Genomic DNA, 14419 nt, shown 5'->3' on the forward strand with positions numbered 1-14419 from the left:
AAGTATGTTTCAAACAAGATGAACTACAGAAATTAGTTCTGAGGTCCTATTTGGTAACTGGTGTCTACAGTTCTTTTCTGTATTAAACTGTGAGTGGAGAATTCTGTTAACCCAGTTAGCTAGCAAACTGTAGAAGGGCTGGTTTTCTCTGGGTGGGACAAAGGCCAATTGGTTGGCAGCAGCATCAAGTTTCAGGGGCAATGTGAGATCTCAAGAGCCTCCCAGAGATCTTTAGCCATAAAGGCAGTAAAAAATTTAAGGCCCATTTTCGGCATTATAGAGTACTTCTGATAAGCTTAAGAATCTTTCAGTAAACCCTTTTTTATTTCCACCACCAGGGTTAATTGGCAGCGTCGGAAAACCGAATGAGAAACCACATAGCCACATTTCACTGTAGGTTAAATGGAGGCAGATCTTCACCAGTGCTGTAAATCCTTAGTGAAATAAATCCTTAGTGTTCTCCGAAATCTCTTAAAATTTTTATGTAGGGCTGAAATCGAAAACCTACAAAGCAGTCCTTTCTGGAGGTCAGGAGCTTCCTAGTTCCTACACCGCTTCTCTCCCCCTCCTCCCCTGCCCCACCCCCAGGCTACCCCAAAGGATCGCTGCCAGGGAGGTGAGGCAGAAGTCGAACTTCATTGTTCACGGGACACTCTCTGGAAGAGCCCGTTGGGCGCGCCTGCGCAACGTGCGCTCTTTGTGAAGGGCTGCAGCAGGCTGCTTGTTTGTGTCTTGCCTCGGGGCGCGGAGGCGGGACCGAGGGAGTGGCCTGACAGGCGCACGCGGATTGGGCCGCTGCAGGGAAGTGGGCGGGCACGGGGCGGGGCCTCGGGTAACAACACTGGCCGCGGTGGCCAGCGCTATTTGTTGCTGCGCCGCCTCGCCCGAGTCATGGTCCTTGCTCCGAACCTTCCAGCAGCAGCCTCCGCCGCCGCCCCGTGACGCCTGCTCCCCGCCTTTCTGCCGAGTCCCCGCGCCATGACCGTCGTCTCCATCCCACAGCGAGATCTCGCTCTGGGCGGCCGCTTAGCGCCGCTCGGGTTCCTCGGGGCCCTCCCGATGGTGAACCCGGCCCCGCCGCCCTTGCCGCGCCTTCCGGACCCGCGCGCGCTGCCACCCACCCTCTTCCTGCCGCACTTCCTCGGGGGGGACGGGCCGTGCCTGGCGCCCGCGCCTCGCACCACCGCGCCGTCCGGCTGCACCTTGGCCCCGGCGGCTGCCCCGCGGGCGGCGCCCAAGAAGCGGCGGAAGAAGAAGGTGCGGGCCAGCCCGGCCGGGCAGCTGCCCAGCCGCTTCCACCAGTTCCAGCAGCACCGGCCGAGCCTGGAGGGTGGTCGCAGCCCGGCGCCGGGGCCAATCGTCGCGCAGGAGGAGCGAGGTCCGGCGGCCACTGCCCTGCTCCACAGACAGCCCCCACTCGCGAAGGAGGTAGGGCCGGTGGGGGCGGGGCGGCTGTTTACTCGGGAGGGAAGTTTCCGTGACGCTCGCTCGAGTGGTGGGGCGGAAGCGGGAGGGGGGCTGGGCGGCTGCGCTGGCGCCGCCCATTGGCTCCGGAGCCAGCCAATGGGAGCGGCGGCTGCGGCCCAGCAACAGCCTGCATTTAGAAGCTTGGCGGCGCTCCAGGGGGTTTCGGCGTTCGGGGCTCAGGGACCTGCGGAGGGCTGACGTCAGCCCGCTACGTGCAGCGCTCTGGGGCGCTCATGAAGGCGGTGCTGGGTGGGGGCGCAGGCGCAGGCGCGGTGCCCAGTGGGGCACCGGGCGGACCGGACCCACGCACGGCCAGATCCGCTGAGTCGGACTAATGTTGGGAAGTTGGCAGGAGTCTCCGTCTGATGCCCGACGCGAAGGTTTCCCGGGCCCTGTGCGGGCCCGCAGGAGCTTGCCTCGCTGGAGGGGGCTTCTGAACAGCGCCCTGAATTGAGTTTTTAGAAGTTATAAAATGGACTCCTCGGTTAACGGATCTGGATAACAGGGATACAGTTTTGTCGAGGCTAAAGGATTTGAAGTTGTCTTAGCATGAAAAACAAAAACCGAAACAACCTTTTTCATACAGCTTGAAGAATTCTTTGTTGGCAGTGACAGGAAAAGCAGCCATTGTACTGAAATTGTACTTGATCAAGATGTGCCCATGAAGAGGAATAAGAATTTAGATCCTGAAGTGGTTTTTTTGTTTTGTTTGGTTTTGGTTTTGGTTTTTCAGACAGGCACTTGCATTAGCTTAGAACTCACTGTACATCGGAGAAGATTCTATTTTTCAGAGGCAGTATTGAACGGGAAAAACAGTGTGACCTTGTACTTGGGTTTCAGTTTTTGTGTCCTTACTATATCATGAAAACATCAGAGGGGCAGTGATCTAAGGGTGTTTTCTATTGGTGCACATTTCTGTAGATTATGTTGGGAAAGTTACTACAGTGCAAAAGTTTGTGGTCTGTTTGTTAGGAGTGGGGCTGAGTTTACAAGATGAACCAAGTAGCCCGGGCTGGCCTGGAATTTACCTTTCTGCTTCTGCATTACAGACCTTTTGGCTGAGCTTAGAAGGTCGTCCATGAAGTTGCTGAATCTGAAAGGCAGACAGGAACTTTTTTTTTCTAACCTATAGAGGACACTTGTTCCTTACTGTTGTTTACAGTTAGAAAAGATGGACATTGAGGTTTTTTAAAGTGATATTTTTCTGTATGTACGTTTGATGTATGCTGTAATTAACAGCATCAATTGGATAGCAACATAAGAGGCGTGCACATTTGAACATCCAGTAGTTAGCACATCCCACGCATAACGTATTTATTTAAAACCAGATTAAATTCTAGAGGGCTTTAAAAGCAAGTTTGTAAAATATATGTAAAGATAACTTTTATCTTGAAAATTGTTCACTTTTGTGTTCCTTTGTAGGTTTTAAAATCAAAGATGGGAAAATCGGAGAAAATTGCCCTTCCCCACAGCCAGCTTGTGCATGGTATACACTTGTGTGAACAACCAAAGATAAACAGACAGAAAAGCAAATACAACTTGCCACTAACCAAGATCACCTCTGCAAAAAGGAATGAAAGTGACTTTTGGCAGGATTCTGCTTCCTCCGATCGAATGCAGAAGCAAGAAAAAAAGCCTTTTAAAAATACTGAGAACATTAAAAGTAACCATTTGAAGAAATCAGCATTTCTAACAGAAGTGAGCCAAAAGGAAAATTACGCCGGAGCAAAGTTCAGTGACCCACCTTCCCCTAGTGTCCTCCCAAAGCCTCCGAGTCACTGGATGGGAAGTACCGCTGAGAACCCCAGCCAGAGCCGGGAGCTGATGGCAGTGCACTTGAAAACGCTCCTCAAGGTGCAGACCTAGGCTTCAGTCTGCAGTGTGTAGTAAACCTCGATTTCCCCAGACCTTTGGACTCGAAAGGAAATGGATACAGCAGTGAAAACTTGCCCTGTTGCAGCATCCAACACAATGAGCTTAAGTCACACAAGCAGCTTGTATTATATTTTATATTTTGTAAATACTGTATACCATGTATTATGTGTATATTGTTCATACTTGAGAGGACATTATAGTTTTGTTATGAAAGTATGTATTTTGCCCTGCAGATGTGGTGGGTGTTTTGTATATATACAGTGGAGATATTCTAAGTGGGTGCTAAGGCACATGGAAGACTGTTTATTTGCACAGGTACCGAAATTTTTTTAAGAACAGCTGTCAAATCTCAAAAGTAAAGATGTAAATGTGAACAATTTGCTTATGTACTACTGAAGGTGAACCCGGCACAGTCACTGTAAACATGGAGTCTGTGCTGCTCTAAATTGACTTGACTTTTAATCTGCAATTATTAGAAAGCTTCCCGTTTTTACCAAACCTCATTTCTGGATATTGGTATATTGCCATTATTGAGATTTAAAACACCTCTAATTTTAAATACCAACAAAATTGGTTGTAATCAAATTTTAAATCAATAATAATAATTTGGCCTCCCCCCTTTTAAGGTAGTCTTGACTTTTTGTGTGTGACTGCTGTCTGAATGAGTGTGTAAGCAAGTGACTGTGTGTGTGATTGGACTTGGAACATTTTCTTGTCTTTGTGTCTTTGACTATGCTAAAATAACAACCTTGCTACAAAATTTAATAACCTACCTCTGAGAAAGAATTTCCCATCTTGGAAATAGAAATGTGAACACAAATTTTCATATATAAATATGAAAATTAATTATGACAGTATCTTGAGCTAACTCAGCCCTGGAGTTGAAATAACCTAGAACTTCTGCCTTCATCCCAATGTTGGGGTTACTGGCGTACACCACCACCCGGGGCATCAGAGGTGCTGGGGATCAAACAGGGCTCTGGGCATGCTAGGCAAGCAAGCACTGTGCCAGTAGACTATATCTCTAGCTCTAGAATACATAATTCCTCATTTTTATTTTGAGGTAATTATTTCCGAGTTTCTCAGGCTGTCCATCTTGTCTCATGGTCCAGGCAGGGCTGGAACTTTTAATCTGTTTGACTGAGGAGCTGGGATCACAGGCAAACTGTCACCTCACTTAGAAGTTCCTTTTGTATGAACTCTTGATGCTTGGCTTCCAGTATGTGCATGTGAGTGCAATGCCCATGTAGGCTGGAGGGATCAGATCTCTGGAGCTCTAGTTACAGGTCTCTGTGGGCAAGGGTAGCTTTCCCTTATATTTTTCAGTGAAAAATATGACTTTTGTTAAAGGAATGGGGAAGCTGCCTCAGAGGGTAAGGAAGCCTGAGCTTGATCCCTGGAACCCATAGTAGAAATTATCAAAAAATGTAGTAGTCTATGTGTGTGATACTTCCAGGGGAGAAATTGAAAAGAGCTCTTTCTAAGGCTTAGAAAACTTTTCAGCACTCAGTAGATTACACGACTCGGTGGGTAAAGGCAGGTGGCACCAGCTTGAAGTCCTGGAATGACAAGGTAGACAACTAGATGCAAGTTGTCCTGGGACCTCTCAGGCACCACCCTCCACTAAAAACATTGGAGGAGTTGTGGGAGATGGCTTAGCACGCATCCATCGGGACCTAAACTTGCATCCCTAGGGACTGAGCCTGTAATCTTGGAGCAGGGAAGGGAAAGACAAAAACATTCCAAGGCTCACTCGCCAGCCAGCCAGCCAGCCAGCCAGCCAGCCAGCCAGCCCAGCAAGCACTTAAGCCGCAGGTCTTGGATGCTGTGATGAATCAGCAGGTGTAGGAGAGAACTGGAAAGTTTTCTGGCTGTGCACTTGGCTGTGGTATACCACCCACTACATACGCACACACAGTAGTAAAGTAGGGAGCCACAGAGTAAGATACACACACATGGGGGAGTCACCACACAATGTTTTGAGTTTAGCTTAGCAATGCATATTTAACCTGTGTCTCAATACTGGTATAAGTTGGAAACAGTATCAGAAGTTAAAGATTATTCTTGTTTCAAAAAAAAAGGTCATGGTAGCACTTTTGTGATTCCAGCCCTATCAAAACTCCGAAGACAAAGATACTGTGATCCCTTAAGAGCTGGTACCTTGTAGGAGATCCTTAGACACTATTTGCCAACCTCTCAGGACAGTCTTGGTCCCCCCAGACCACAGTTTGTGGCAGCTGATCTTTAGGAGATTCTCCACTGTCCCAATGCCCTCAGGAGGTACTCCCCTGCCCCAGTGACGCACAGTTTTCTCTTAATAATGCTGGCTAATCGCAGCTGATTTATTTAGCTCCAACAGACCAGAGGCCACAGATTCTTAACTCCGAGTATCACTCAGTGCTTCCCTAGAGTCTGCCTCTGGGAAACTTAAGCCTCTCTCTCACCTGACTTCCCTCAAAGGTAGGGTGTAGGGCTAGGCATGGGGACCACCACTTTTAATCCCAGTACTAGGAAGACGGAGGCAGGCAAATCTCTGTGGGTTCAGGCTACCCAGGCCCTGTCTGGAAACAAACTCCCAAATTGCTTTTGGTCATGCTTTTTGACACAACACCCATGAGCCCTAAATTTTAATGCTGAGAAGAAACAAGTCCAAGCCTCCATTGCAGTGTTTCTGTCTCCTTAGCACCACGGCCCAGAACAGACCTGGAAAGAGGTTGAACTAAACACCCGCTCAGTGAGAATGGGGATCAAGTCCTGATCGAGTGGCTGTGGCCAACTGATAAGATTCCTGCTTCTGGTTGTGCTAGTACGAAGACAACAACCGCAGCCCTATTCCTGATTGAAAATGCAGTGTTGGTGAGAAGCAGGGTAATTCATGTGAGATTACAGAAAGGGAGGCCAGCTTTGCCAGTGAAGCGGACAGTTAACTTCTGTGGCTGTACTAAATATCACGACCAAAAAATAACTTGGGGCTGGGCTTGATGGCACAAACCTTGTCTCTCAGCCATCAGGAGACAGGTGGATCTTGGTGAGTTTCAAGGCCAGCTTGGTCTACCTAGCAAGTTTCAGGCCAGACAAGGATGCATGGAGAGGTGCTGTCTCAAAACAAAACTCAGAGTGACAATCTGTCACTGAGGGGGATTCAGGGTAAGCCACCAGAGGCAGGAACTGAGGCAGAGACCCTTTAGGAACACAGCTTCCTGTTTGCTGCCCACAACTTGCTCAGCTCGCTCTTACACAACCAAGATCACCTGCCTAGGGCTGATAATTGCCTACAGTGGGCTGGGCCCTCTCATATCAATCAAGATAATGCTCCCGGACTTGGCCACAGGCCAATCTGATCTGGGCAACCCCTCAGTTGAGACTCTCTCAGTTAACCTCCGGCACCTGCTGTGATACAGAACCTGCTCCAACTCAACCTAAACAGAATCTTGCCCCAAGTTTCCATCTCCAACCTCTGGAAGGCGTAGAGGGGCTTTGGCTGTCTACTTTGTCACGTATCATCATTAATGTCTTTTGCACACAGTCCTCACACACAAAAAACCATTATTTTTGTTTTGTTTTAAACCACGGTCTCCCACATAACTAGCCCAGGAGTTCAGGATGAAGCCTGCCTCAGACTCTTTAAATGTTGGATTATGGGCATGCATCACCACACCCAGCTCTAAAAGACAAGAATGTGTGTGGTACTGAAGTGTGAGTGCTCTGGACTTGGGCATGAAAGCAGGCGTGCTACTATTGAGTGATATACCAACCTCCATTTTGATTTTTCAGTTTGAGACAGGTCTTTCTACCAAGACCAGGCAGCCTTGAGTTTGTGGTCCTCCTGCCTCCCAAGTGTTGGGATTACAACCATGTCCAGCAATAGGCTGGGTGTATTAAATAGATTATCAGGGCTGTGAATATAGTTCAGTGCTAGAGTTCTTGCCTACTTGCAAACAACAGGCCATAGTTTCAACTTCTCATACTGAAAAACAGAAATTTAAGAACCACTGAATTTTTTGCCAGACCTAGTGGTATGTACTTTCATCTCAATGATTTGAAGCCAACTGGGGCTCCTTATCCAGACCTGTCTTAAACCCTTCCCTCATATACATACACACTGTGAATTTTCAATATACATGGTCTATTTCAAATGGGTTTATCATGTCATACTCCCATCACTAATGAAAAAGTACCTGCAAATGCTACAGGCAGCCCTCCAGAGCTGCTTGTGTGTACACAGTTACTTTAATTACTGAGAATTCCCCAGGATTGGAATTGGCTAACCTCACTGTCAAAAAATGAGCTGCAGGTGTGTTCTTGGCGGTCTTCTGTTTGGAGAGGAAAAATAACAGGTCAAAAATAGTTTCATCTTCAGATTTTTTGTTGTTGTTATTTGTTAAAAACTCTTAGTTTTTGTGTATGGGTTTTGATTATATCCAATGTCTGTGTACCATGTGTATGCCTGTTGCCCACAGAGGCCAGAAAAGGGAGTCAGGGGCTGGTGAGATGGCTCAGTGGGTAAGAGCACCCGACTGCTCTTCCGAAGGTCCAGAGTTCAAATCCCAGCAACCACATGGTGGCTCACAACCATCTGTAATGAGATCTGACTCTCTCTTCTGATGTGTATGAAGACAGCTACAGTGTACTTACATATAATAAATAAATAAATCTAAAAAAAAAAAAAAAAAAAAGAAAAGGGAGTCAGATCACCCTGGAACTGGAGTTACAGATGTCCGTGAGCTGCCAGGTGGAATTGAATCTGCTCCTCTGGAGCAGCAGCCCTAACCACTGCACCATCTCTCCAGGCCCTGGGGGGTTTTGCTTGGTTGTTTGGTGTGTGTGCCTGTGCTCCTGCGTGCATGAGTGTGTGTGTGTGTGTGTGTGTATGTGTGTGTGTGTTTGTATATGCGTGTATATGTGTTTGAGTATGTGTATGCATATGTGTGTCTGTATGTATGTGTGTTTGTGTATATGTGTGTATTTGTGTGTGTCTGTGAGAGTGTGTGTGTGTGTGTCTGTGAGAGTGTGTGTGTGTGTGTGTGTCTGTGAGAGTGTGTGTGTCTGTGTGTTTGTGTGTGAGTATGTGTATGTGTCTGTGAGAGTGTGAGTGTGTGTGTATATGTGTGTATTTGTGTGTGTCTGTGAGAGTGTGTGTGTATGTGTGTCTGTGAGAGTGTGTGTGTCTGTGTGTTTGTGTGTGAGTATGTGTATGTGTCTGTGAGAGTGTGAGTGTGTGTGTATATGTATGTGTGTGGTGTGTGTGTGTGAGTGTGTATGTGTCTGTGAGAGTGAGTGTGTCTGTGTGTGTCTGTGAGAGTGTGTGTATGTATGTGTGTATGTATGTGTGTGGTGTGTGTGTGTGTCTGTGAGAGTGTATGTATGTATGTATGTATGTATGTGTGTATGTGTGTGTGAGTGAGAGTGTGAGTGTGTGTGTGAGTGAGTGTGTGTGTGAGAGTGTGTGTGAGTGTGTGTTTGTACGTGAGTGAAAGTGTGTGTGTGAGTGTGTTTGTGTGTGAGTGTGTGTGTAAGTGTGTGTTTGTGTGTGTGTGTGTGTGTGAGAGAGAGAGAGAGAGAGAGAGAGAGAGAGAGAGAGTGTGTATGTCTGGTGGTGGTGGAGTTTCACAGGTTCTCGTAGTCCAAGTTGGCTTGGAACTGGTGGGCCTCCTCCCTCCACTTCGTGATGTCTGAATTACAGGCATGCACCATGCCTGGTTATTTTCAGTTTCATTTTTTGTTTTTCTAGGCAACAAAAGCTTTTCCCTTTGCTTTTTGGTTTTCAGATTTGTTTTTTCTAAGTAGTAAGACTTGTGTTTTACAGTTTCTTTCTTATTTGTTCATTTCTTTCTTGATAGACAGGGACTCCTATAGCCCACACTGGCCTCAAATTCATGATACTCCTGCCTCTGCCTTTCAAGTACTGCTGGCATGGGCCACAATGCTCAGTTTTTCCCTTTCATGCACATTTTCGTGACTCTTGGCTATCTCCCACATGGCTCAGCTGTAGAGGGCCTTCTCTAGCATGTACAAAGTCCGAGTTTAATTCCTGCAGTATCCTCTACACATGCCCCTTCATCCCTAAACCTATGGAGGGGCCGGAGGTATTCAAATAGTAGATTTTGGGTGGTGGTGGTGTTTTTTGATGTGGCTGAGTTTGTTTTGGTTTGGGTTTTTGTTTTGTTTTGTTTTTTTTTAAGTTTTGCAATAGAGTCTTGCTATGCACCCCAAGTGGGTACTATAGACATGGACCATCATACCCACATGAGCTGGAAGATATTTTGGCATTGACTTGAAAACCTGAAGTCATAGAGGGCTTTGGTTTTGATCCTGTCAAGGCTGGATATGGCCGCTTCTTTCTGTAATCCTCTATACTCGGAAGGTTACGGCAGCAGATCAGGGCCTTCCTCGGTGACATAACTGACTTAGAAATAGCCCCTCCTAAAACAGACAGACAAACAGACAACAAGCTCAGTGGTGTAATTGTTTCCTAACTCTACAAGACCCTAGGTTTATTCTTTTTTTATTATTTAATTTTTTTTATTAGATATTCTCTTCATAGGTTTATTCTTTAGTATTATCCAAAACAAACTAACACACTCTCCCTCCCCAGAACCTTGGGCAAATTACTGTTAGGGCTTTCTTGTTACAAAACAAGGGCTCACGCTGGTTCCATACAAAGGTGAACAAATTAACCTTAGTCTTCAAATATTACACTGCTTTTAAATGACAGCAGAGACCAGTCTTGAAGAGAAAGAGTTGCCCCTTTCTCTACCTTCCATGGCTTAGAGCCACTGTGCATTCACACCAGTATTCTTAAGCCTGTGTGTATTTTACTTTTCTTTTGGCTTTGATTTTTAATTTGAGTTTCATGTTGCCCAGGATAACCTAAAACTCTGGAGGTGGCTGAAGATAACCTTGAACTCTTGATTCTCCTGCCTCTGCCTCTCAAGTGCTTAGATTATAGGCACGAGCCACTGTGCTGCTTTAAATAAGAATAACTCACATAGGATCATGGATTTGAATGCTTGTTTACCAAGGAGTGGCACTAGTTGAGAAGGGTTAGGAGGTGTGGCCTTGTTTGAGTAAGTCTGGTGTTCTTGGAGGAAGTGTGTCACTGGGGTGGGCTTTGGGGTTTCGAAAGGCCAAGCCATTCCAAGTGTCTCTCTCTGCTGCCTGTGGATCCAGCTGCCTCTCCAGCACTGCAGGCTTCGATACTCCTCGTCAGGATAATAATCCTTCCTGCCTAGATGACAAAACCTCTGAAACTGTAAGCCAATTAAATGCTTTCCCTTATAAACACTGCTGTGATCATGGTGTCTCTTCGCAGTGATAGAGCTCTGACTAGACAGCCACCATGCCTGACCCTGAGATACAATCTATAATGAAGAATAAAGACATTCTTAGGAGGCAACTTTCCATGATACACCACCAGCTTTCTCCCAGGTCCATGCCCCACACTGAAGCCCAAAGGCATTTAAAATTATTTATGTACATGTACACAATGTGCTTCTGGAGGTCAGAGGACAAATTTTTGGAGACAGTTCTCTTTATATAGGTCCCAGGTAATGAACTTAGGACACCAGGCTCCCACACCAAGTACTTTATCCACTGAACCATCCTGTTGCCACCGCCCCATGCATTTTCCCCCCAATTCAGTCCTTTGTTTTCATCTAGACATTGTCTTAGTTTTAAGGTTACTTTTTGGTTGTTATTTTTGTCTCATTTTGAGATAAGAGTTTTACTGTGTAGCCCTATCTGGCCTGGAACTCACAAAGGCTGCTTTTGCAAAAGACATGGCACAGTGTGCAGGGAAAGAATTCTAAGCAGACCTTCCTTCCCTCGGCTCTATGGTTGTGACTGTGTGCCTCATAACTAATCCTTTTGCCTCTTAACTTGGAATCGTATTAATTTAATCATGTAGACATGGTTAAATACATGTACGAATAACTTAAAACGTAGAACAGTTCCAAGCACACAGTAATGGTCAAAAAACAATTGAAGGGATCTCTTAGGAGACAATCCCCTAGGATTATTATGTATTAGGGATTATTTAGCTGGTGGCATACCAGTTCAGAATTATGTCCATTAGGTTGAGGTGGGGAGAGTGTAGTGGTTTGGATAAGAATGCCCCTTCACCCACTGGCTCATATATGAGTGCTTGGTTCCTAGTTGGTGGACTATTTGGGAAGCACTAGGAGGTGTGGCCTTGGTAGAGGAGGTGTGTCACTGGGAGTAGGCTTTGGGATTTCAAAAGCCCAAGCCAGGCTCAGTCTTGCTCCCCACCATCGTGGTCCTGGACTCACCCTCTGAAATGGTAAGCAAGTCCCCAATTAAATGCTAACTTTTAAAAGTTGCCCTTGGTCACGGTGTTTTGTCACAGTGATAATTAACAGTAACCAAGACAGAAGTTGGTGCCAGGAGTGGGGTATTGCTGTGTAAGCTCATACTGGAGGAATATGGAAGACCTTGGGACAGTGGACTGGAAAAGTGGTTGAACATTGTAAGCAGGGCTTATTGGACTATCCTAGTAAGAATGTGAAAGACAGTAGTGCTGAGAGCAAAGTGGAGGTTTGCAAGAAGAATATCAGAGGCCATTCTTGTGACATTTTGGCAAAGACTATGTCTGCTTTTTTTTTGCCCTTGCCAAAAAAAAAAAAAAAAATCTGCCTAAAGTTTTGAACTAATGTCATTGGAAGAGGACATTTCAAACAGCCTAGTATTGACTATGTCCTGTGGTTATTGGTGATCACTCTTATGAAGATCTACAATGAAAAGATTAAGTAGGACAAAAAAGATAAACAAAAGGTACAGTTCGAAGAGAAAATAACACCAGGAAATGTTGTTTTAGAGCCAAGTCCTGTATTCAAGTAAATGAGAAATTTAAAGAAAAACCTGGGCTTCATGGAACCAGGGAAATGCAGCCCTTGGGGTGAGCCACTACTTCTGTCTTAGGTAGGGTTATTATAACTATGACAAAGCACCATGACAAGGCAACTTTTAAAAGAAAGCATTTAACTAGAGGCTTGCTTCAGTTTCAGAGGATGAGTCCATGGCCATCATAGCCCAGAATATGGTGGCAAGGGGCAGGCATGGTGCTAGAGAAGTAGCCAAGAGCTCACATCTGATTTTTATGGCCTGTTGAAGAATTGGATGCAGAAGGATCAGTCCAAGGGGGAGAGGTGTGCTGTACTCAGCAAAGCTGAAAGGAAGGTGAGAGATAAAGACACATCTAATAAGCTTTTTGACATTGGGCCATAGACAAGCTAGATTTGGAGTTTGCCCCGCTGGTTTTTAGTTTTGCTTTGGTACATTTCCTTATTCTGCCCTATTGTCCCTTTTGGAATGGTAATGTATACTGTGTGCCACTGTATGTTGAAAGTATGTAATCTGCTTTTTTATTTTACAGGGGCTTACACTTAAGGGATTGCTTTGGGACTCAGAAGAGATCTTGAACTTTTAAACAGTGTGGAGACTGTAAAGGATTATGGGGACTTTTGAAGTTGGACTAAATACATTTTTCATTATGATATGGCCAAGAGTCTATGAGGGCTGGGGAGTGGAATGTGGTGATCTGAAGGAGATTCACTCAAAGGCTCATATATTTGAATGTTTGGTTCCCAGCTGGTGGACTAGTCAGGAAGAATTAGGTGTGGCCTTTCTGAAGTAGGTGTGTCACTGAGGGTAAGCTTTGAGGTTTCGAAAGCCCAAGCTAGGTCCTGTCTTTGCACCCCCTCTCTGCCTGCAGCTTTCACACGAGATGTGAACTTGTAGCTACTGCTTCATTGCCTGCCTGCCTGCCCGCCACCGTGATGATCATGGACACACCCTCTGAAACTGTAAGCCAGCCCCCAATTAAATGCTTTCTTTAAAAGTTGCCATGGTTAAGCCAGGCATGGTGGCACATGGCTTTAATTCTGGCACTTGGCAGGCTGAAGTAGGCAGATCTCTTTTGGAGGCCAGCATGGTCTACACAGCGGGCTTGGAGACAGCCAGGACTACACAGAGACACACTGTTTCAAAGGAAAAGTTGCCTTGGTCATGTGTTTTGTCAGTGCAGTAATAACCTCACCTAAGACAAAGACCACACTGGTGGCGGTGGCAGGGGGTACCATCCCCTAGGCTTGGGTTTTAGACTCTATAAAAAATGAGAAAACTAACTGATCAGGAGCATTCATTCATTCATTTCCTTCTGCTTCCTGTCTTTGAGTGCCATGTTAACAAAGAGCTTCAAGCTTCTGCCACCATGATTTGCCTACCATGATGGACTGTGTCTTGATAAATCCCACCTTTTAAAAAATAATAATGATAATTTAAGAGGCTGGAGAGATGTTTCACTGGTTATCTGCATGGAATGCTCTTCTTGGGAATTCAGATTCAATTCCCAGCACCTACATGGTGGCTCACAACTATATATAATTCAAGCTCCAGGGATCTGACTCCCTCTTCTGACCTCTGTGGTCTCCTGGCACTCAGGGAGTTCACAGACATGCAGGCAAAACACCCATACATATTGTACTGGCTGGTTTTGTGTGTCAACTTGACACAAGCTGGAGTTATCACAGAGAAAGGAGCCTCTCTTGAGGAAATGCCTCCATGAGATCCAGCTGTTAGGCATTTTCTCAATTAGTGATCAAGGGGAAAGGGCCCATTGTGGGTGGTGCCATCCCTGGGCTGGTAGTCTTGGGTTCTATAAGAAAGCAAGCTGAGCAAGCCAGGGGAAGCAATCTAGTATGCAGCATTCCTCCATGGCCTCTGCATCAGCTCCTGCCTCCGAGTTCCTGCCCTGTGTGAGTTCCTGTCCTTTCTTTGGTGATGAACAGCAATGAGGAAGTGTAAGCTGAATAAACCCTTTCTTCTCCAACTTGCTTCTTGGTCATAATGTTTTGTGCAGGGACAGAAACCCTGACTAAGACACATATAGATTTTAAATTAAAAAATTATTTAAGCCACTATCATTCTATATTTCCACCAAACTGAACAGCATTAGGCACTGATTAGCCATCCTGCCGCCATCTTGGGTTTAAGAGCCATCTTTTAATTTTTTTGGTTTTTCGAGATAGGGTTTCTCTGTGTAGCCCTGGCTGTCCTGGAA

General features: G+C 45.9%; 1 protein-coding gene across 1 annotated transcript; it reads left to right on the top strand.

Annotated features, from left to right (window-relative positions):
- The first annotated feature begins 818 nt into the window (after positions 1-818).
- Pnrc1 (proline rich nuclear receptor coactivator 1) lies at positions 819-3971 on the top strand. Its single transcript, XM_021160229.2, has 2 exons — positions 819-1428; positions 2890-3971. The coding sequence occupies exons 1-2, from the start codon at positions 979-981 to the stop codon at positions 3331-3333; spliced, it is 894 nt and encodes a 297-aa protein (XP_021015888.1). The 5' UTR covers positions 819-978; the 3' UTR covers positions 3334-3971.
- The last annotated feature ends 10448 nt before the right edge of the window (positions 3972-14419 follow it).

Source organism: Mus caroli, unplaced genomic scaffold (assembly GCF_978045245.1).
Source record: "Mus caroli unplaced genomic scaffold, Mus_caroli_1 scaffold_6, whole genome shotgun sequence".
NCBI classification, from domain to species: Eukaryota; Metazoa; Chordata; class Mammalia; order Rodentia; family Muridae; genus Mus; species Mus caroli.

What these genes read in the sequence shown, in the direction of transcription:
- Pnrc1 (XM_021160229.2), top strand. Translation starts at nt 979, where the DNA reads ATGACCGTCGTCTCCATCCCACAGCGAGATCTCGCTCTGGGCGGCCGC. An exon ending in AGCCCCCACTCGCGAAGGAG is followed by an intron (nt 1,429 to 2,889) that starts GTAGGGCCGGTG and finishes GTTCCTTTGTAG; the next exon opens with GTTTTAAAATCAAAGATGGG.